This window comes from Zootoca vivipara, chromosome 3 (assembly GCF_965207765.1).
Source record: "Zootoca vivipara chromosome 3, rZooViv2.hap1.1, whole genome shotgun sequence".
In the NCBI taxonomy this organism is placed as follows: domain Eukaryota; kingdom Metazoa; phylum Chordata; class Lepidosauria; order Squamata; family Lacertidae; genus Zootoca; species Zootoca vivipara.
The window spans coordinates 88,363,374-88,385,870 of record NC_142586.1 but is presented as its reverse complement, the minus strand read 5'-3'; the positions used below and the strand labels follow the sequence as shown (position 1 = coordinate 88,385,870).

The window sequence follows — 22,497 nt, the reverse complement described above, 5'->3', positions numbered from 1 at the left end:
TCATGTATGTGGTATACAGGAACTCCTCTGTCTAGGGGAAGCCAACCTTCATGAAAGGCCATCTCCATTCCGAAGTTCATTTGTCCGTTGGAATAATTTGTGAACATGGCCTAACTGGTGGTGCTTGTAGAGGAAGAGAGATCTGTGGGTGATCTAATATTGCGCACAAGTGGATTTCCAGTCGCACCAACAGAATGTCCTCTTCTTAAAGTCCCCCCTCCTACTCCAGAGGGTCTCCTAATTTATACAGAACATCTTTGGGAGGTATGTTTGAGGGGGCTGTGGGCATCGGGGAAGTAGACGCCTGTTCTGCCACTGGGTAGGCACAGTTGATCTGAGTTTAGGCACTACAGATTTTTGTTGCATTTCTGTAAGGGCACTTGAATCTGACGCAGAGGCTGCCTTCACATCATACATGTAAAGTACCTCCCCTTGCAAAAGAATAATGGGAACTGTAGTTTTATCCAGGTGCTGGATATTGTAGTTCTGTGAGGGTTAAACTACAGTTCCTAAGATTCTTTCTTTTTTGGGGGGGGGGTTGCTTTGGCTGTATGCACACCATGGATTTAATGTTTATTTCCTTAGAGTGCTTCAGTAAACTTTCTAGGTTTCTACTCCCTGCAGATAAGGGAGTTCATTAATTTGTGGAATGGCCCAGGTACCCTTTTCGTTTTCAATTTGCCATGTTTCTACCTATCTAACATATAGATTTGTTAAGAGGCTTTCTTTCAGCTGAGAGGGGGCTTTTGACTGGTCAGTTTTGGTAAGCAAACAGCTCCTCTGTTTGTAAACTGTCCTTGATTTCCCCCCCCCCCCAAGACACTGGCATTTCTGCTCTGCTGTTCATTGTCTGCCATAAGCCTCTCATGCTGCCTATACGTGACGGATAAATCACAACTTTTTCAAGGTAGTTTTTTCCACTTCCACAGAATGTAACTGGACCAGCTTATTTGTGCGGCGGAACAAAGGCTTATTATGACAAAACAAAGGCTTATGACAAATAAATCTTCTAATGTCAACAAGCAGTGCAGACTCTTAAAAATGGTTACCTGGAGAATGGTTGAAACTCTGGCAGTTTCCAGGTTAGGGTGTAGCCAGAATTCTAATTGCTCAGTGTTGACTTTTCACAAGGACAGTAATTGGTGAATTCACATCAAAGGGGGCTGTTAGCCATAGATACAATTCTCTGCCAGCTAGGGCTGTTGGCTTGCTGGGGAGAACTGCAGAACAGTGATCTGCATTGGGATAGTGAGGTCTTTATGCATTTTGCAACTGCCACTGTGTGGGTCCATAGCAATTCCCTTCTGACTCTTAAAACTGCAGCAGATAAAAGGGACTGAGCAAAAGTTTCTTTTCAATGGTCCCAAAGACTGATGAGTACAACTTCTAGTCGAGTTGGCAGGTGCTTATTATAACATGGTTAATTAATTGCTCACATTAGAGACCAACATGTTTCTTAAATATTAGTCTTCTGAACAAAAGAACAATCCTGGTTTTTGAGACAAGATCAGAGAAATTTAAAAGGATATCCTTCTAAAAAAATTTTATTTGGTGTCTGCATGTGGCTTTTTTCTTTTCGTGCCATTTCCTACCCACCTAAAATCCTCTGGGCTGGGGTGTTGAAGGCTCTTCCAGAGGCAGCAGAGGTGGTTTCCAGACAACTGCTCAATCCCAAATGCAGTTTTCTTTTACATGTGAAGTGCAGACCCTTGTGTTGTGGTATAAATTGCATTGGAGATGTGTCCCATTTTCAAAGGGGGTTTGCTGTGCCATGTGGGGAAAGATGATTGAATGGCAGGATGCAAATTCCACCAATGGGTATGTTTTGAGTTGAAAGAAAATGTTTCCCTGGGTTAGGTTGTCTTAATGACCATAGAACAGTCTTCCCCAACTTGGTGCCCTCCAGATGTTGTTGAACGACTGATGGTAGTTGAAGTTCAGCAACATCTGCAGGATCATAGGGTGGGAAAGGCTGCCCTAGAATGTGTGGCTTCTTGTTCGGATGGGTGATGCCCGCTCTCAGGCTTTCTTTACACCTTTCACAGTGAGAACTAAACATTGCAAATAGTCTTCTGAGCTGTTTTCGCAAAAGTCTTGCTGGTAGCATTTTCAGGTCTAAGAAAGTTGGACCTTGGTGTCTGTCTGAGGGCTTGGCAAGTTTGGCATGTGAAATTCAAAGTGTTGAGGAGACAATCTCCTGGTGAACTGGTCAAAGCTTTGGAGACAGGGTTGAGCACCCACTGACTTTCTCATAAGTACTTGGAAGATAGTCCTTTGGTTTTGCTGTACTGCATATAACTGTTGGTTCTCTTTTCCAGTGCTGGAAGTCGTCAGTCATGGCAGGCGATGCCATCATGGTGATGCGAGGACTGGCAAAGCTCAGCAAGGCGGTTCTAGAAACACAGACAGTACAGCTTCGGCAAGCTGTCCTTGGTGGCGATGCAGTAACCATGGTCAGGAGCTTCCAGGCCACTGCTGAAGAGCAGTTCAGTGCTGCCATGGGGAAAATTCAGGTAAGAGTGTGGGTGCGCGCGTGCCACCATATCAATAAGTATTTAGCCTGTTTTTTGTTTCTTGCCCAGTCTCTTGTCAGTGAAAAGCATGTGAGGTTGCAATAATATACACATTTAACTGGAAGTAAATTGAGGACTGCAGTCACAATGTAGCAGTTGTCAATTTATGTGTCCCTCTAATCCAGGGTGGTTCTCCAGATGTTGCTGAACTACATCAGAAAGCATGGCCAACAGGCAGGGGTCTTGGGAGTTGTAGTACAGCAATACCTGACCAATGGCTGCTGTAGTCTCACTACAGTGGTACCTCTGGTTACGAATGCTTCTGGTTACAAGCTCTGCTAACCCGAAAGTAGCTGCTCCTGGTTGCGAATTTTGCCCCGGGATGTGAGCAGGAGGCGCATGCGCAGCGGGAGGCCCCATTAGTGAAAGCGCGCCTCAGGATAAGAATGGTTCCAGCTTAAGAACGGACCTCTGGAACGAATTAAGTTTGTAACCAGAGGTACCACTGTATTCTAGAAAGTTGACGTAACTGAAGATGCTGCTGTTTAAAGATCTGGCAAAACCTTTTGCACGCTGTGAATTTGGGTAATTGAAATGGAAATATCTTATTGCTGGATCTTTTGTTTTGTTTGTTTCTTAAAATTTATATCTCACATTCATCATCCCACAGGCTTTCTCGACATCTGACATCATACAACCCTAAAAACAATATTTGAATAAATCACATGCCCTTTTGAAAGGACATATTATTTTGATTTCAGGCAAGCTGATATTAGGAAGGGCAAGAATCAGAGAGGTGAAGTAGAATAGAAGGTGACACAAGGAGAAAGAAATTGAGCAACATGAAACCCTAACCTCCATGGCTATGTCTGTTGGTGCCCCTTTTGATGTGGGTTCTGCTTGTGCTCCCCATAGCAGCTAGCTAAAATTTAAAAAGTACACATCGATTACTGTACTTGAAACACAATTATCGTCATGTGTAGTTCAGCCCTTGGTGGCCAATGTATTATTTCTCTTTAGCAATTGTTTAGAGAAGAGGGAAAGCTGCCTTTTCCACGGATGTGCAATGTCTGCCTAAAAAACCTGTAGTTATTTTTGTTTCCTACTGGGGGTGGGGGGTGGAAATGTGAAGTGTTTTCCAGTAAATTACTCTTTGTTTTTGGTGGTGTTCTTGCCAACTTCTGATACTTTTAGCCTTTTCTAAACTACTTTTTATTGGAAGAGAAGTGTTTCCATTGTGTTACCTCTGTGGCGGTGTAGTTAAATCGGCCAAGAGGTGTTATTAAATGGCATTCTGGAAAAATCTGTTATTGGGACACCTAGTTCTCACAATGTAGAATCTAAAGACCTTTCATTTTATTATTACTCTTCCTTAAAAAAAAGGCTTCCAGCTTTCATATTTTCAGACATATCTTTGCCAAAGGTTTGGAAAAAAGAGGGGAAACCGGAGAGAGTCTCCCATTGTGAAAGAAGTCTAGGCGGTGTCTGAATCATGATACAGATCTTTGGAAGCACTGAATATATAACTTGAAAACAATTGTTTTATAAAATAGGTGTCGTAATCAACACTGTTCAGTGCTTGTCTCCATTCACAAGCACATTAACTAGCTGATACATGTAAATATATTATTTGTTGTGTGCATGAAACAGTAGATTTTCACACCAATGGCCCATGGTCACAGGATAGGGTTAGCTTATGTAGACTAAAAGAGAGCTATGAAGGGGAACTGCTAGCCTGGACTTCCTCAACCCAATGCCTTCCAGATGTTTGGACTATGGTTCTCTTCAGCCCCAGCTGTTCTGGCTGGGGCTGGTGGGAGCCAAAATATTTGGATGCACTAGATTGGGAATGGCTAGAATGGCTGCTCCCTTCGTAGCTCTCTTTCAATTGGGATTATTTCAAATGGGATTGGCCCACCCGTTGATAAAACTGCTGAGTTCTACAACGTCTCAAAATAGTAAAAATAGCAATTTGTGCAGTGGGTTGAATCCAAAGTTTCCACGAGTGCAGTTCTGTTCATAGGATGCTCTGCTGAAGGTCAGGAGGGAAGTGACTGTTGCTGATTCCTCCTTCCCACTGTCCTCCCACCCCCCGAAAAGCTGCTCTGAATAAATCCAAGGCCCCTGGAACTGTGCAAGAGGTGATGTGGTGGGTGGGACTGCATGGAGAATGGGTAGGAGATGGTTGCCTATCTCTTTCCTCAAGCAGAAGCTTCTAATGAATCGCAGAAGGAGCTCTCTGGATCCCACTCATTATAAACATAGGTTGATGTACACCATTAAGAACATTTGTGCTAAACGGTTTCTGCTTCCAAGGAAGGCATACTGATGGAAGTGGCACACCTGGCCCTGTCATGTTGCGGGATGAAGCAGCCTGTTTCAGGAAGAATTCAGGAGGAGGGAGGTGAGGGATAAATGAAGGCAGGAATTCTGGTCAGTGGAGTACAAATACAGTGGTACCTTGGTTGTCGAACGCCTTAGTTGTCAAACAAATCGGCTCCCGAACGTCACAAACACGGAAGTGAGTGTTCCAGTTTGCGAATGTTTTTTGGAAGCCAAATGTCTGACGCGGCTTCCGGTTGAGTGCAGGAAGCTCCTGCAGCCAATCGAAAGCTGCGCCTTGGTTTTCAAACCGTTCTGGACTCCTGGAACGGATTAAGTTAGACAACCAAGGTACCACTGTACTAAAAGTGTTGGCTTGTAGAGAGGGGTGGGGTGGGGGTTGGCGGCATCATCACTTGGAGTGAATCATCAGCATATTGCATACATTTTTGTTCCTTTATATGTAAGACTACAGTGGTACCTCTACTTACGAATTTAATGCGTTCCGAACACACATTTGTAAGTCGAAAAAAATTGTAAGTCGAATCCCATAGGAATGCATTGGGAGAAAAAATTCGTAAGTCGAAGCAACCCTATCTAAAAATTTGTAAGTTGAAAAAATCCTATCTGAACCGCATCCAAGATGGCGGATGGAGCTCCATTTGTAAGTAGAAAAATTCGTAAGTAGAGTTATTTGTAAGTAGAGGTACCACTGTACTTATAAACCACAAAATCATACTGATATCAAGAAACTGTATAAAATCATCACTATAAAAGTCTTGATTATACAGTGGACACTCGGGTTGCGAATGTGATCCGTGCAGGAGGCACGTTCGCAACCCGCAGCATTCACAACCTGTGTCTGCGCGTGTGCGGGTCGAGCTTTGGCACTTCTGCACGTGCGCAGAGCGCAATTATTGCTTCTGCGCATGCGTGCGCGGCGAAACCCGGAAGTAACCCATTCCGGTACTTCTGGGTTTGGCGCGGAGCGCAACCCAAAAAGACGCAACCTGAAGCAGCTGTAACCCGAGGTATGACTGTAAAATCATAAAATACAGGAATGACCGACACCAAGTGCTTGGTGACATAAACAAGTAGTTACTACTACTACTACTACTACTACTACTACTATAATACCACCTTATACCTATAGATCTTAGGACGGTTCACAACACAAGACATCGAACTATTAGGAATGTAGGTGGGTGTTGTGTCTTTTCAGGGAGGGATCGGTGTGAGTGATTGTGAGAGCAGTTTACACATTTTTGGCTGAGGAAAAACACCTTTCAATGTTCTGTTTGCAGGAGCTGGGCAAGCAACAGGAGAACATGAAAGATTTTGGTGAGGACTTTGGAAAAGACGAGAGCTTCTCTGAATTGGAGCTGGGAGGTGCTGCAAAGGACTTCTACCCTCCCCCTCTAGAACACCCTCCCAAGTCTGGTGGCGCAGAAGGCCCATCTCACTCGTACGTTGCCAGAGGACCTTTACCAAACGTCGGTGAGAGCGGAGACCCCAGTGTGGGTTGGAACCCCACCTCTGCCAAAGTGAATGCAAAGCTCTTTGGAGGCTTTAGGGACCCTTGGAATCCTTCTGCTCCTGCTTGGGGGCAAAGCCGGGCTTTTCACCAAGACCATTCCTCGGTGGGCGGACTCACGGCCGAAGATATTGACAAAGCCAGGCAGGCGAAAGCAGAGCCACAACAGAAACCGTACAAACAGATGGTACGTAGGCTGTGTAAGACCATTGGAAAATAGGAGTGGTTTTTTTAATTAAAAAAGAGGGTTATCCTTTTTTAAAAAAACAACAACAACAACAAAACCCTGCCCTACCAAACTTCTGTGCGATGAACATGTCTGGGTAGCAGTGGGAGCAGTGCATTATTTTCCTTTGTTTTTAATGATCTTTGAGGCATGTCTGCTGCTCAACTGGTAACTGCATGGGAAATGTGCCAAGAAATGCAAGTCCATTTTCTCCCAGGTCACTTCGGGAAACCAGGCCACCCATTTCAGTAACAATACTGAGAGGAGACTTTTTAAATTTAATCTTCCCATTTTAACAGGTGGGGAAACTGAATAACTTGCCAAAGCCCGTGGCTTTCTTAACCTATTATTTTCCTTGGAATAATCTCAATGTGGTACATGTCTTGTATGACACTCAGATGGGCTTCCATTTACTGGAGGGATGTACAGACTCCCAGGATTAACACTAGGTTAATCAGAGAATGCTGAACGTGTGGAGATGTCTTTCCTCAGTAGCTTCTCTTTGCTCCCTTTTGGTTACCTTTCCGTGGGCAGAAAAGATGTAACTAGTTTCTTTGGTTTGTAGTTGTAACTTGTTTTGTTTTTATTGGTTTGTCTGTTTATTTTAACTTAACATATGAATTGTTTCCCATTAAAAAAACATCCCAAGGTGATTTTAACAAGGAAAACCCATGAACACTAAAAACATACTTAAAAACAATTTCAACTCCACAAAAATAGGATTAAAAAATCCACCTTCACTTAAAAGGTTTTCTGAAAATGGAAAGTCTTCAATAGGCACCAGGAAGACAATAGAGCCAACCCTTGTCTGATATGTACTGGAAGGGTGTTGCAAATATTATGTGCCACCACACTAAAGGCCCAGTTCCTACATCATATGGAATGGAACGTCTGACGAGATGGGCCTTTCCTGCAGATAAGTTTGTGTATTGTTTCTTTTATACTGTCAGGCCTCTTGCAGGTCTGCTCGACTGAAAGGAGACTAGAGAGAGAAATTTAAATAGATGATAATCACATTTTGTTCCCCTCTGTTTTTCAAAGTGAAGAGAGCTGTATTGTAAATGTCCTCTTGCAATTCAGCAAGGGGGGCTAGCAACTGTCCCATTTGTTTAGAGAGTTCAAAATGCACCCCTAGGAATAGACCTTTGCTTTTTAATGTTTTAACAGGTGTTCACCTTCCCTTTGCTGGACACTCAATACTCTGCTAAATGCTTGGGATGGTTAAGAAGCTGTACTTGTTGTCGTGTGTTCTTGTGCTCCTCCAGCTGAAATTCAGAACAGGTGCAACCCAGGTTTGCATGCCATCCCCTCTGTCTTGCATTCCCTCTTAAGAGACTATTCTGTCTGCTGGAAGTTGAGTAATCTCTCTATAGCAGAAAATCATAGCTTAAACGCAGAACACTGAACTAGACTGCTCTACTAATCTCCCGAACCAAGCAGTCTGGCCTGGTTTAGTGGAGTTTCCTATGTTTCTTTGCAATTTTTTTGGCAGCTAGTTAAAAACATAATTAAAACAGAAATACAAATTAAAATAGAGCAGCATCAGAAAAAAAACCAACCAAACAAATCAGTTCAGTACACATGAAGCTGCCTGTCAGATCATTGGTCAATCTAGCTCATCATTGACTGTCAAGTGGCTCTTCAGGGATCCAGACAGGTGTCCTTCCTAACTACCTGGAGATGCAAAAGATTGAATCCAGGCCCTTTTGCATGCAAAGCAGATGCTTTACTCGTTACAAGTGTTGCAGTGCATAACTCCTCTGAGTTTAAAAGGAAAAGAGCTGAACCTCTAACACTCTGCAGCACAGTCAATGGACCTGAGATTGTATTGACTCACTAACTTTGGAGGTGAATCTATCTCAACTCCCCTCCAAGTTGATGCGGGTTGGTTTTTTGGGGTGTGTGTGTATAGGTAACCACATCAGTGAGGGGCAAGCATGGGAGCTAAACACCATCAGTGAGGGGAGTTCTACCTTGTAGCGAGTTCCAAAATTCTGGTTGAGATGGTACTTTCTTGAGTTCTTTCCAAAAGCCCTTCAGATGTTGGGATAGAGAAGAGGCTCTCTCTGGATGAACTCTGAGTCTAGGCAGGTGATGCCTATAAAGCCGCCATAGGCTTTATAGGTCACACCCAGCACTTTCAGAATGATTGGGTGCCAGTGTACCCCTATAGAGCGGGCCCTAATAGTACTTAAATTTTATTTTTAAAATTTTGTATTTGTACTCATGGTGCAATGTTCTTTTCTTATATGGGAGGGAGGGAGAGAAAGAAATAGTCTAATCCAGATGCTGTGACTGCATCAGGGACCAGATCACCCATTCCCACCCACCTAAAGAGATCTACCACTAACAAACTATACCAGACATAACTAAGTAACTGGCACAGCTTGGGGAATGACCTAGTGCAGGAAATGGATGTTGTGTATTCTGTGATTTGAAGACTTCAACGCCAGAATCAAAATTCTATACTTGGTCAAATGGAAATATTCAATCTGTTTAATTTAGACAAATTATGCAACCTTATTAAATTTTTGTATGTTCCACACACCCCTTGCAATTCTGCCTTCAAACAACAGGAAATCATCTTCTTTCTCCCTGCTCGGCTTCTGTGATGTCATCAGATATTGGTTGTCAGGCTCATTTATTTAGGTCTAAAAGTTAGAGGCATGGTGGCATCTAGGATTGATCTGGATGTGATCACACACATTCATAAGTACTGTAATTACAGAACTAGTATTGTTGAACAGAATGGTTCTTTGTAGACTTGCATAGGATTGCACTGCCAGCCAATTTTCTGCTGCCGAAATCGAATTCTTGATGCATTTGCTGGGTAAATAGGTGTCCCTATTAATGGTCCGTATTCTCCTAAATCCCTGCAGCTCAGTGAACGTGCCCGGGAGCGAAAGGTGCCAGTTACTCGAATTGGGAGACTCGCTAATTTTGGAGGTGAGTCTTTCTGAATTGTGATGACAAATAAGACAGTGCATGTAGATGCTTCTGAAAAACCAGACAGTTTTCTGTGAACTGCACCATGCACATTCATGGATGTGTGTGTGTGTAGAAGAAACAGGGTTTCTGATTATCTTTTTAGCAGGGATGCTGAAACTGAATGTCTGAACTGATACTGCCTGGCAGTACATAGTATGTACCATAGTTTTGACTGAACTACAAAGATCTAGGTGGTATCATTTTGAACTTCGGCCCCCTTCTAAATTTATTCTCCGTTCTGGGCCCTACAAATCTTTTGTAGGAGAGAAAAGTTGAAGCTTGTGAAATCCTGGCTCTTTAAAGGCACTTTTCTACAGCTAGGACCAGACCAAGAACTCTTTCTGTACCTCTTTGGGCTCCCTGGAATCGCTAGCATCTTGAACCCTGTAGCATGATGAAAGGGTATCAATTTCCCTCTGGTCTGTTTGGTGTAGTGAGTGTATAGACAGCCAACATGCGTCCCTGCTGTTTTGTGACCTTCCCTATTTATAGCCAGAGTTGGCACCTCTCCTTAGTATTCATTTCTCCAAGATGAGATCTACTTCTATATGCCTTTTGAACGTTTCTGTTTATGTAGCGAAGTGTTTAGGAACTTGGCTTCCACAAGGCAAGGCCCCTCAGGCCTGTGCAGTATACAATTTTACTTGAAGCAGATTCAAAGCTAGGGAACAAAGTAAACATTTCCCTGAGTTAGTACAAGAAATAATGGTATGAATGCTTCCCCCTCCCTTGTCAATAAGTTTGTGTGCTTGCAAACACTTTAATCCGCATTGTTTAGGTTGGGACCTCCTGAATGCTTCCTCTTCCTTGAATGTGCTCACTAATATCTGCTGAGTTATTGTAGACATTTGTGGTTCTGCTGAGGAACAATTGCAGATTGTAGCTGAAGGAGTCCTTTGATACCTTTAAAAGACAGGTGTCATGGGCTGAATCCTATTTTGTCATCTCTGTATCAGCTATGGAAATAACTTCAAGAATTCTCCGAGTTCAAGTATTTTGTCACTTTTTTTTTGTGCAGGTGAGGAGTAGAAAGCTTTCCTCCAGGGCAGGGGTGGGGAATTGCATCCATCTGGTGGGTTAAACAGATAAATGATGTCAGTTGTACAGCAGGTGGGTGAAGATTGGCCAAAATGCTTTCACAGGCCAAATGGGGAGGCATGACAGAGATGGGGAACTTTTTTGGCTCTGATATCAAGCTGTGTGCCACATAATAATAATAATAATAATAATAATAATAATAATAATAATAATAATAATTAATAATAATAATAATTTATTAGTTATACCCCGCCCATCATGATCCTGTAGCAACAGCTTTCCCATTAGAATTTCCTCATGCTCAAGCTTTAAATAGGAAATATATGCTTCTGTGTTGAGTTGAGAAAGTTTAGCCTTTGGTTAACTAAGTATATGCAGCAGATATTTTGAACTGTTGACTCCAAAATGTGTCAGGAATGCACAGGAGGGGGATGACCAGTGTCTGAAACTTGACAGGCCAGGCTTATGAATTGACTCAAACAATTCAGCAGGGGTGGGAGTGCTGTAATCTGCTTCAAGCTTGGTGTGGGAACACAAAAGTCACTCTCTGTACTTAAACTAGCTTGGTATCTTAGTCAGTTTCCTCTTTCTACTGTGAACAGCTGTTTGCTGAGGCTGTATTTAAAATAAGCTTCTCCCAAAATAATTTTTCTCAGTGTTGAACTGGGCTCATTAAAAGTAGTGCCGAACTATGGTTTGGCAGTATATGAAAGAGGCTTTAAGGAGTCTCTGGCTCAGTGGCTTCCACCTCCCCTGCCCTCATGTACAATGCTTCCCTCCCTTCCTTGTATGAGGCAAACCATAGTTTTCTGTTTTGCATAAACCAGCAAACTCTGGTTTGCACTTGCCTTAGAGTCCAGCGTTTGGAAACCATAGTTTATTGACTTAGACAAAACAGAAAACCATGGGTTGCCTGCAGCCAAGGAAGGAAGGAGTAATTGTATACTATGGAAGGGGTGGAAGAAGTGTATAAGCCCAAGAATTCTTGAAGACTCTCTTCTCAGAAAACAAGTCATGGTTTGTGATTATATCTGATATCTCTTGTGCACAATTTTTCACTTAAAATACCAGTTTTTACAGCAGGCGAAGCTTTGCAGCTTTGTTTTGGCACTCCAGTCCTAAACAGGCTGATACACACTGTAAGTAAGTTCTATTAAGATCAGTGCTATTTGTCAGGCTCTGTGTGCATAGGCTATTCACTGAGCACTGAATGTGATCCTGGATGTAGGATTCACCAAACCTTCTTGAAAATATACCTTCTCTTAAAAGTTCATATGGCCCTCCTTTCTCTGTTCCTGGTTTACTGGTCTCAGTAAAAACAAAAACTCTCCTCATCTGCTATTTAAATATAACTGCAACGCTATATATATATATATATATATATATATATATATATATATATATATATATATAAGAGTTAAGATCAACTTGGTTTTGGAGAAGTGAAAGCAATTTTTTAAAAAGTAATGTAAAGTCAGAAATTGCAGAGCACTGAGATCTCTTTTAAAAATCCGATTCAGGCCCACGGTAATTGCAGTTGCACTCACTCTCTGAAGGTGTAATGAGGTCCTTGAAGAGTGCAGTGAACACAAAAGTTCTAGTCTAGAAGTCTGGATCCTGATGATGCTGGAATGGTGCTTCTGCTTGGTGCTAGGTGTCTGGAGTTAATTCTGTTTTATTTAACTTTTGCCACTGAATGTGTGGTGTTGTAAGCTGCCCTGTGATCTGATCTGGTTGGGATATAGTGTGCCGTCTGCATCAAGGTTGATGTAACTATGTAACTTTAACCAGGGTTCACAAACACTGGCTTAGCCCAATGGTCAAGGATGATGGGCTTTGTAGTCCAACAACACCCTGAGCCTAAAGATCACTGCAAGCTGGTGTGGTCTTAAGCCAGGGGTCCCCAGACTTACCGGCGTTTGGGCCGGTTCCCACCGCGCCGATCGCGCGGCGGGCCGGAGGATGGGGGAGCGTGCGCCTGTGCGGGCCGCGGGCAGGGGAGTGCGCGCCCGTGCGCATGTGCACGGGCGCTTACTGGCGCGGCAGCGCGCTTCCAGGGTGGAAAAAGCGCCGAAAATCCGTTGTGCGCATGCGTATGGGCCTCCCCCGACCCAGAAGTGCACCAGAAATGACCTCTTCCGGGTCGGGAGAGGCCCATACGCATGCGCACAAAGGATTTTCGGCGCTTTTTTCCCCGACCCGGAAGAGCGCTGCTGCGCTGCGGGCGGCGGGGGTCGTCGCGGGCCGGATTGGCAGGCCAATTGGGCCGCATCCGGCCCCCGGGCCGTAGTCTGGGGACCCCTGTCTTAAGCTGTTTAGAGCCTTGATGGCTAGAACCAGCACTTTGAATTGAGCCTGGGCACAAACAGGAAGCTAATGATATTGATGTGTGAATTTGTTCACCTGCGCCATCCTGCATGCCTAGTATGGACTCCAGCCTTTTTTCAATCGGGTTTGCCTTGAGTCTTGTTTCCTTCTGGCTGCTTTTGCTAGAATGCATGTCACATTGGGGCAGATGAATGCAGACCTGCATGCTGTGCAACGTTTAGCTTTCCTCGATACATAATCTGGCCTATATCAGTGCATGTTGAATTATGGGTATTGATTTGATTTAATTATTAGCGCAGCAGGTAAGCAGTACTGGTTGTTGGGTGGACTTTCCATGTGCCTGCCTCCACAGCTGGCCACAGAGTTCAGAAGCATAAGAGCTCCTCCTCTTCAACTGTTAGAACCCTGGGAACAGGGGAGGACTCATCTGTACTTCTGAAGGGAAGCTATGTGTGTGGGGTGGGTGTATTTATGCCTGCCAAGACTCTGTGGCGACTCTGTAACAACAGGATTTTATTACAGTGTGAACAAGGTTATTGGTTGCATAGTTATCACTTGATTTTTCTGCTAATCATAGGCTTGTTTGCCAAACCCTACAAGGGTGTGGCTATCTTTCCAAACCAGCCTTCTGTTGTATTGCATTTCATATTTGCCCTTCACACTCCCTTGGTACTAATCTTCATGCATTGGCTGGACAGACATCTGATGGCAAATGAAAAATATATGGGCTGCTTACAGTTTTAAGGTGGGAGGGACCACATGAGTCATGTAGTCCAACCCCATGCAATGCAGGAATTGGACTAGATGACCCTTTTGGTCCCTTCCAACTCCACAATTCTGTGATTCTAAGAAGCATTTAAAAAACAAAAAAAAAAACCTGTTGCTGTTGCATTTTCAGATTAAGCTTTTACTTTATGCACTGATTTTGCATAGCAGTCCCATGTTATGTTCCGATCAGTTGTGATACATTTGGCATTGCAGGGGGTGGACTAGATGACCCACAGGGTCCCTTCCAATTCTACAATTCTATGATTCTACAGTGAAGAAGTTGGTGAAGGGGCTTTAACACAGGGTGGCCAAGTAGCCAAGCTGGGTTTGTGCCGGTGTAAATCAGCAGGTGGGAATCCTGCTGTTTGACCTGTTGTCATGGTCCAACTGCCCCACCCAAAAGAAAGGTTCCTAATGGCATTAATTCCTTAAAAACAGGAACCCCACCAAGAAGTAGATTGAGAATCGTGAATTGGAGCACGTGGTGCAAAAATTCAATTCTTTCTTAGGTGACTGTCAGATGTACAGAAAACTCTGCAGGCTTGAAAATACCCCTACAATGTTCTACTGCTGTTTAAAAGAGCAGTACCACCAACCTGGCTTTGCAATGCAATCTGTTTGCAAACACTAAGGCAAAGGAGAATGGCCTTGAAGGAGAATGGCCTTATCAAAATAAATTGAAAATGTAAACAGTTCTAAAACAATGAAGCAAGATATACCTCCTGGTTAATATTTAAAAAGCCAGCCATTTGGAGTTGTTTATGACATGTGCTTATCTTCGGCTGCAGTGGTTCTGGGGAGGGAGGTGAGTTTATGTGATAATTAAGGTGGAGCTGTGCAGTGCAAGGGAAAGTACATATTGTACATGTCTAAACCTTATCCAGTAGGTAAGAAGAGGTGCTGAAGATGGATGAGTCAAATAGAAGTGCATGTAAACGTCAAGTTCTTGGCTCATTTAAACTGCTGGCATAACAATAGGTTGTTTTGCATTGTAGTTATATAATTACTTTCTTATTTAATAAAATGCACCCCACTCTTCTACTAAAAGTTCCCAGTGTGGAATATAGCATAAATAAATTATAATTAATAAAAATGCAGGTACAGCCATTTCTAAAAGCCGTAACAGAGTACCCAAAGCAAAAAGCACAAATCTATAGCAAGAGTAAAAGATGCTAGATATTGAAATCTGCAACAATAAAAAGGCTGTTGAAATAAACACATCTTTCAATTGGGAGGGCATACTACAATCATCACACTGCCACAGAGATGGCCCCATATCTCATGCTCACTTGCTTAATTTTTTTGACATGATTGACCTGTATGGGAGCAACTCATCCTTAAGCCAGCATTCTTCAGTCTTGGGTCCCTAGATCAGTGGTTTTCAACCAGTGTGCCGTGGCCCCCTGGGGTGCCTTGCATGATGGCCAGGGGTGCTGCGGTCAGGGGTGCCTCCCTCTTCTGATGCCCTCTTGCATCTATGCCTCCAAAAGGCTTGCATTACTGTTTGTTGCAGGAGCCCTGGCTACAAGCTCCCCAGGCGAATGGTGCCTATAGGGCTGACCAGGGTGTGCTGGTTTGCAGGAGCTGAGGCAGCCTCAGAGCAAGCAAGCGGGCCAGCCTTGCTGTTGGGAATGGACAGTGTGAGCAAGTACTGTACCTGTCTTTTGGGGGGTGGGACAGCTCAGAGACCAGGGGCATCAGCAGTGGCTGCCTGGAGGACTCCCAAGGAAGAGAGGGGAGGAAAGGAGGCTGAGGAAACACTCCATAAGGGAGGATGTTTGCAAAAAGGGTGAGAGGTTGCTGGCTCTGCAGGCAAGGGGTGACATAAATGGGCTCCTGAGCCCCACAGGGGTGCAGAAAGAATGAAGTTGGTCAATGAAGCCGTGGACTCAAAAAGATTGGAAACCTCTGCCCTATATGATGATGGACTACAGTTGCCATTGTCTTGAGACATTTTAGCCAATGGTCATGGAAGAGGGGACTTGTAGTCCAACAACACCCCAAGCCTGAAGATCACTGCCAGCTAACATAGTCTTAAACTGTTAGGGCTTTGAAGGCTACAGGCAGCACTTTGAGTAGATCCTGGAATCAAATAGGAAGCTAATGACATGGATGTGAGAGAGCCCCACTGAGTGAATGCAACGCAGGTAGAGAAGTAAGATTTATCCCTCTGCATCGTCCTACAGGCCTCCAGCATTTGTTCAGCCAGTCAGATTTGCCTTGAGTCTTCTACCAACTCTTCCATAAAATTGCAGCCTTTTCTTTCCTCCCATGGGGTGTGTGGATATACACATATACACATAAATGTTAGTGGTAGCTCCTTGCTGATGTACTTGCAGATGAAGAGGTGATTAGAAGATCTGCCAGCCTAGTTATGGAGATATGAATCCTGTAGCTTTGGGTAATTATGTCACTGAACTGCTACTCAAGTGAGGATTGCTGAAATATCTCCTAATTTCATTTGACACTTCCGCATTCAAGGCAAGAATATAGAGATTCTCTTCAGATTTCACCTCTGCAGATTCCAAAATCTCATTCTCTAAGCAATTATGAGCTAAGTTGGATATCGGACAAACAGACACTGAGATCCAGTGCTGAGGGCCTTCTGGCGGTTCCCTCATTGCGAGAAGTGAGGTTACAAGAAACCAGAGGGCCTTCTCGGTAGTGGTGCCCACCCTGTGTAATGCCCTCCCATCAGATGTCAAGGAAATAAGCAGCTATCCTATTTTTAAAAGACATCTGAAGGCAGCCCTGTTTAGGGAAGTTTTTAATATTTAATGTTGTATTGTTTTTAACACTCGATTGGGAACCACCCAGAGTGGCTGGGGGAAACTCAGCCAGATGGGCGGGGTATAAACAAACAAACAGACAAATAAATAAAAAGTTGGTATTTCATAGTTGTTGATGCCAAACAGAGCTTAGCTGGGTGTTCCCTGTGTTATTTTGTGCAAATATTGCATGCATGTATGTGCGTGTCTGCATGTGTGGCAGAGTGGTACTTATCTTCCACAGCCATCATGCCAAGGTGCTATTGCATTAATTGCACTTGCAAATTGAGGTTTTCCATTCCAGTTTCAGCGTGTGCAACTTTCCCTCCCCCGTCCTGCCTATGACTGATCTAGATTGAAATCATCTTGTTATTAAATATTTTTTGGAGAGAACTTATTTTTCCATGTAAGAACTTGAGTTACCCTATCCTTCACCCAGATACCATTAAATGCTCCAAGGTACCAACACTAGGGCAAATATGCTGTTGGGGAATATAAGAGGCATAAGCTACGTCACCCTCTCCCATCCTCTTGGGGTCAAATTTGAGCCCTGCTGGCCACAGTAAAGTAAATGGTAAGGTAAAATGTAAAATGTAAAATGGGGTCACGAAGAGTCGGACACGACTAAACGACTAAACAACAACAAAATGTAAAATAGATTAAGGAGGAAGGGACTGATGAAATGTTGAGGATGCAAGATGAAGTGGGATATCTTTTATTTCAGTTGTGGGGAAAACAGTTGCATTAAACAAGCATGTGGGGATATTTAAAGGTCTAGGCACAGCCTCCAGGAGAGTTTACTGACCTCCCTAATTTATGCTGTGTCAGATCAAAGACCCTGTGTGACTAGTACTAAACTTGACCTCATGGATGGACAACCTGCAGTCTCTGCTACTGTCCCTGCTTGCCCCTTTAACTCTTGGTTTCTAAAGCCCTTTTCTCTGAACAGAAGATGTTTCCTTTGGACAGAGATTTTGCTGCACTGGGGGAAGTGGGCACAGCCTGCCTCTGAAACTGAGCGGAGCGGTGCTGGATTCTTTCCCTTTGTGCTCCTCTGTAGTCAAGTTTAAGCCATATTGAATAAAGAGCTACTTTGCTGCTGCTCATTAAGCCACAAAGATATGTAACCGCATACAGATGGCATTTTATCCTGCTGCCTTTGACTTTCTCTTGTCTCTCCCCCCCCCCCTTTCCTTTTTGTCCATTAAAGGCTTAGCTGTTGGTCTTGGCATCGGAGCCTTGGCAGAGGTTGCGAAAAAGAGCCTTAGATATGAAGAGCATAATGGTGAGTGTTCCTTTGCTTACTGCTAATACAAGCATCCGGTCATGTCCTTGTCCCCAAACACAATTAGCTCTACAAGTGCACAGAATCGCAACTAAAGGAAGGGCAGAACGGCACTATAGTCACTAAGATAGTTACTAAAAAAAGTATTACAGTGTTTCTGCATCCCGATTCCACTCTCCCCCTGAACCTGTGCAGCAACTTTCAATTGTTTTCCTCTTTGAATAAATACTTCAAGGAGTAGTGGTGATTCAGTGCATTTTAGGAAAGTAAATCCCCTTCCCATTGCCCCTAAAGCAGGGCAGGAGAAAGCTAAACTGTGGAGCAGGGTGAGCTTGTCTACCCCTTCAAAGAGTCCTCCTCTCTACTGACCCTGATCAACACAGAAGCCCGCTGTCTATTTGCTCAGGAAAACGAATGACTTCATGACTGCCTGTCTTGTTTTGCAGCAATCCTTGAACTTGAAGTTTGCCTTTCTGGTTCTATCCTTTCAGATTATCAAATAATAATAATAATAATAATGGTCCCAGTCCTTGTTTTACCATAAATAGATCTCTTGTTTGTCTTGGCATTGGCTAATGATAAGTCACTGAAGTGAAGGTTATACAGAATATATCTGCGATAAGGTGTAAAGTGTTATTGCACAGCGACAGCAATGAAGTCATTTCTGTACTTGCATCTGATCTTGCCCGATGCAAGTTCACAAACTCAGGAGGGGTCAGCCAGGGCTGCAGAGAGAGGGCTGGACTTCGTCCTGCCCAAGGTGCTCATACCGCTTAAAAGCAAAATGGATGCACTTGGATTAGTTTGGGAAGAGGAGGACTGTGCCAAATTTACATCTTGCTGCCAGAACCCAGACCTTCTGCTTGTTGTTGTTGTTGTTGTTAAGTAAAGTGTTTCTCACCTTATTTCCCCACTCTTCAAAATATTATAAGAGAAAGCTGCCCAACATTGGTGAATGGTCAAGGTGTAAGTCTGGCAAATCTGATTCACTGGATGCCTGATTATGGCTGGTATTTCATCAGGGATGTGTATATTTTGCTTCTCTTTCTTCCCCACCGGTTTGCTACCTGTTAAAAATGTGCATTGGGAAAAGTAACCTGGGAGTAGTGGCCTTTAGTAGCATACCTAACTGTGACTCCACCAAGGGTTCATTTCCCCTCTGTAACAGGGCCATATTACTGAAAGATCAAGATCTCTGGTTGGCAGTGGAATTGGCCATGAAGCCAGCCTCGTGCTCAGTAATGTTGCAAGGGGCTGCCTTTCCACTGAACACCTGACCCACTGACATATGTGAACACCGATCCTTCCTTATGTGTGCACACCCCCAGCATATGACGGGGTGAGCCTCAGCCTGATTTAATGTGGCCCTTCACCTAATTGCAAAACCTCTTGGCAATATGCCCTTCTGCTTGGCAGATGGCAGAGAGAGAGAGAGAGGAGTGTGGCTGCCCATTGCCAGTTTCAGCACTGATGACTGAATGTTACACCTGTGAGAACAGGATGCTGGACTATCTGGGCCATTGGCCTGATCTAGCAGGCTATTCTAATGTTTCTTATTACCTGACAACTACACATGACTGGCTCTCTTCTCTGGTAGGCTCTCCAAGGTCTCAAGCAGAGATTTCTCTGTCTTAGCATTGGGGTCCTTATAACCTGAGCTGCTGGGGTTGAACATGAAAGTTTTGGGAAGGGGCATGGAAGTGGTGGAGCATCTGCTTTGTATGTAGTCCCTGGCATCCCCAGGAGAGTGACTTGCTGGCCAGCGTAGACAATACAGAACCAGAGAGAGCAATGGTCATGCAGCTTTCCTGTGTTTGGTATGTGAAGTGTGAGCTATGTCACTAAACCCTCTTACCTTGGTCTTGCTCAATCTGCGATAATCTGTCCCTGCATAATGGTCCTCCCGTATTTATAGTAGCATTTTCTTAGAGGTGCATATTATATTTGGAGTAACTGTTAGTTCCTTCCTGAGAGTGCAGATGGAATCTATCTGATCTCTCTTGATGCCCTAAACTTTACCATCTCAGTTGCAATCCTTCCAATATGTTGGCTCCTGTTTCCTGTCAGCAAAGCTTTCACTGTTCCCATCAGACAGGTTCACAAATGTGTGTTACCCCATTTTGCTTGTGTAGTATGTGAAAGTGTCTCAGTGCATATTTACTCCCCTGAATGGGACTCCTCGCTGCGCACAGAGCAAAACCGGGGCAAGCAGAACGAGAGTGTAAAGTCACCTGTGGTCAACCTTAAATCTCCTTCAGAAATGTCAGAATATCTTGCAGAAATGTCAGGCTGTACAATTGCAGAATCTGTGCACAGGTTCAAAATGTGGATCCGAAAAAGCATGGTGGCAGATCACCCTGAATGCCTCTGGAGGCATTCCCTTGCAACTCTCGTTCCTCTTATTGGAGAGAGCTTGTTCTCAAAGAAAGATTGTGTAACAGTTCTGTTTACATTTTTCTGTTTGCCAGAGGTACCTTGTATAATCGGGCACTCCCTGACCTGCATGCAAGCTCAGCCACACTATGAAAAGGTGTAGAACTTGCTGTTGCTGGCAAACAACAGCATGTTGCGGGTGAGGTGGGAGCAGCTATTTTTATGGGATTTGGTTTAAGGAGACATTGACCTATCAAGGGCTTTTTCTGTTAATTTGCTGGTGTGCTTAAGGAAGAAAAGTAGAAATGTGTGTGCAGTGGTCAGGGTCACGAGACCTTTTTCCTGACCACCTGTAGATTAGCAGTGGAGGAACCTGTAGTCCTCTTGGTCCTGTTGGACTCTGACTCCCATCATCCTCACCCAGCATGGCCTAGTGGTCGTAGAAACCTGGGAGTCCTATATGGAAGGCCACTGCTTCCCCACACCCCTTGCTGTAACTAAAAAGATGACATCATACATTCTACAGAGGGCAGGATTAGCATGGAAAGGATAGATCGCTGGTTTTAAAAGTGAGGTCTGGGTTCTTTAGTCAATTCTGCAGCTCTCAGGCAAAACCCCTATTTCCATGGAGAAGCTAGGAGGAAAGGGGTAAAAAAAAGGATGAGGCACAGACATGAAGGATGCTGCCTGTGTGGCTGCCTGGAGTAGAAGACAAGAATGGGTGAATTTTAAAATGTGCTGCCTCTCATTCAGAGGATAACAGGGAAACCAGCCTTTAGAATCGTTCTGGAAAGGAGTTAAACATCAATTGTTCACCGCTGGTGTGGAAAACGGGCAGTAAAGCAGGAAAGGAGATTTAGGCTCAACACTCAGAAGACAACCTTTGTAATCCTATAATATGGTTTAGGCTGATGATACAAGGTAGGCTTTGCATATGCTCTCCCATGGAGCTGTTCCAGTAAAGGTTGGAGAGGCATCAGAGAACGTTTTAGATATCTTAGACTGCAATCCTTAACACACCTAGTAGGTGTGGGATTTACACATTTTGGGTAACATTGCATAGAACAACTGTTAAGAATAGGGAGTAGGCACGAACGAACAGGATGGCTCATTTGGTGGCAGGTGCTCGCCAGCCAGTGAGTGCAAGTTTTGATCTGGCATTTGCTGTGTTCCTGAAGATGTTCTTCCATTTAATAGTAAAAACAATACAGAACATCAGGAAATGGCAATATCAATAAAAAATAATAGCAGTAAGTTCTGTAGGTTTCCTCTTTGAGTTTACCTCTGTGATTCCAGGTCAAGTTTGTTTTTCCGATGAAGTCAAAAGATGTACGGTATCATGTGGCTCCCTCTTGTCTCCACCTGCCCATCTTGCCGTTCATTCCAAAAAAAAGTTTTCAAATGAAGCATCACAGCCCACTTTTTTTTTTTGTTCTCTTCCTAAGAGGTGCAACAGTATGATTTTGCCGGTAGTGTTTGATCAGTGGGTGAAAGGCTGTTAAGAGCTGCTGCTAAAATTGTGGGGTAAAGTCTCCCACCTCAGTACCTAAATAGCCCCTTTCAGAGAAGAGTTAAAATGCCATGAGCTTATTTTCCAATGCAGGAGAGACCTTGGACCCACCAGCCAACTTGTCTTTGGCTGTTCCCATTCAAGCTATCCTGAAAAAAAAAGTGTGCAAAAGTTTATTTCCATCATGCATTCTGGATGAGATTCACTGTGTCTGTCAAGCAAGCCAAGTAAAAATAGCTCTGTTGGTCACTGCTAACCTTCAAAGCCGTACTTACGGCAGCAGAGGAAAAATTAGAGGTGATCCCAGATGGCTGTTGGGAAGGACAGTCCTTCCAGGGATGTGAAATGAAATCCAGGCTCTACATGCCCTCTTCTGTCAGGAGAGGAGAGTTGTGCTTTCAAGGTCAGTAAACAGATTTGTTGCAGCAGTACCTGCTTAGAGCCTCCAATGAGTTTCAGTATTTCAGAAACAAATAAGTTAGGAGTCCATGGCCCAGCAAATAGAATGTCCTGCCCTATGAAACCTTCTTGTTTTTGCTTCAAACTTCATTAAAAGGGTGGGGTTTCTTGGGATTATGCTGTTTTAGGATGCAGAAGGAGAATTATTACTGTTGTTGTTGTTTGTTTGTTTGTTAAATTTATCTGTTACACTTCATACGTAGATCTCAGGGTGGTTCACAATATAAAAATACTATCTATCTATCTATCTATATTACATAATAAAAATGAAGAACAAAAACAACCCAATATCCCCCCCCCCCCGCCCGCACATTTAAAATGGTGTTGGATGTTGATCAGCTAAAGGCCTGTTTGGAACCTTCCTGAGGAGAGCATTCCACAAATG

The 22,497-nt window shown here is 43.8% G+C and overlaps 1 protein-coding gene across 3 annotated transcripts in view; it reads left to right on the top strand.

Annotated features, from left to right (window-relative positions):
- The window catches only part of COQ8A (coenzyme Q8A), a 57,517-nt gene that overhangs the window by 15,090 nt on the left and 19,930 nt on the right, over window positions 1-22,497 (top strand). For all 3 annotated transcript variants that reach the window (XM_035111470.3, XM_088666628.1, XM_035111471.3), the window contains exons 2-5: window positions 2,319-2,513; window positions 6,140-6,556; window positions 9,475-9,541; window positions 17,696-17,770. In XM_035111470.3, coding sequence (XP_034967361.1) covers window positions 2,337-2,513; window positions 6,140-6,556; window positions 9,475-9,541; window positions 17,696-17,770 — 736 coding nt within the window. In that variant the 5' untranslated portion in view covers window positions 2,319-2,336. The remainder of the gene's footprint in view (window positions 1-2,318; window positions 2,514-6,139; window positions 6,557-9,474; window positions 9,542-17,695; window positions 17,771-22,497) is intronic.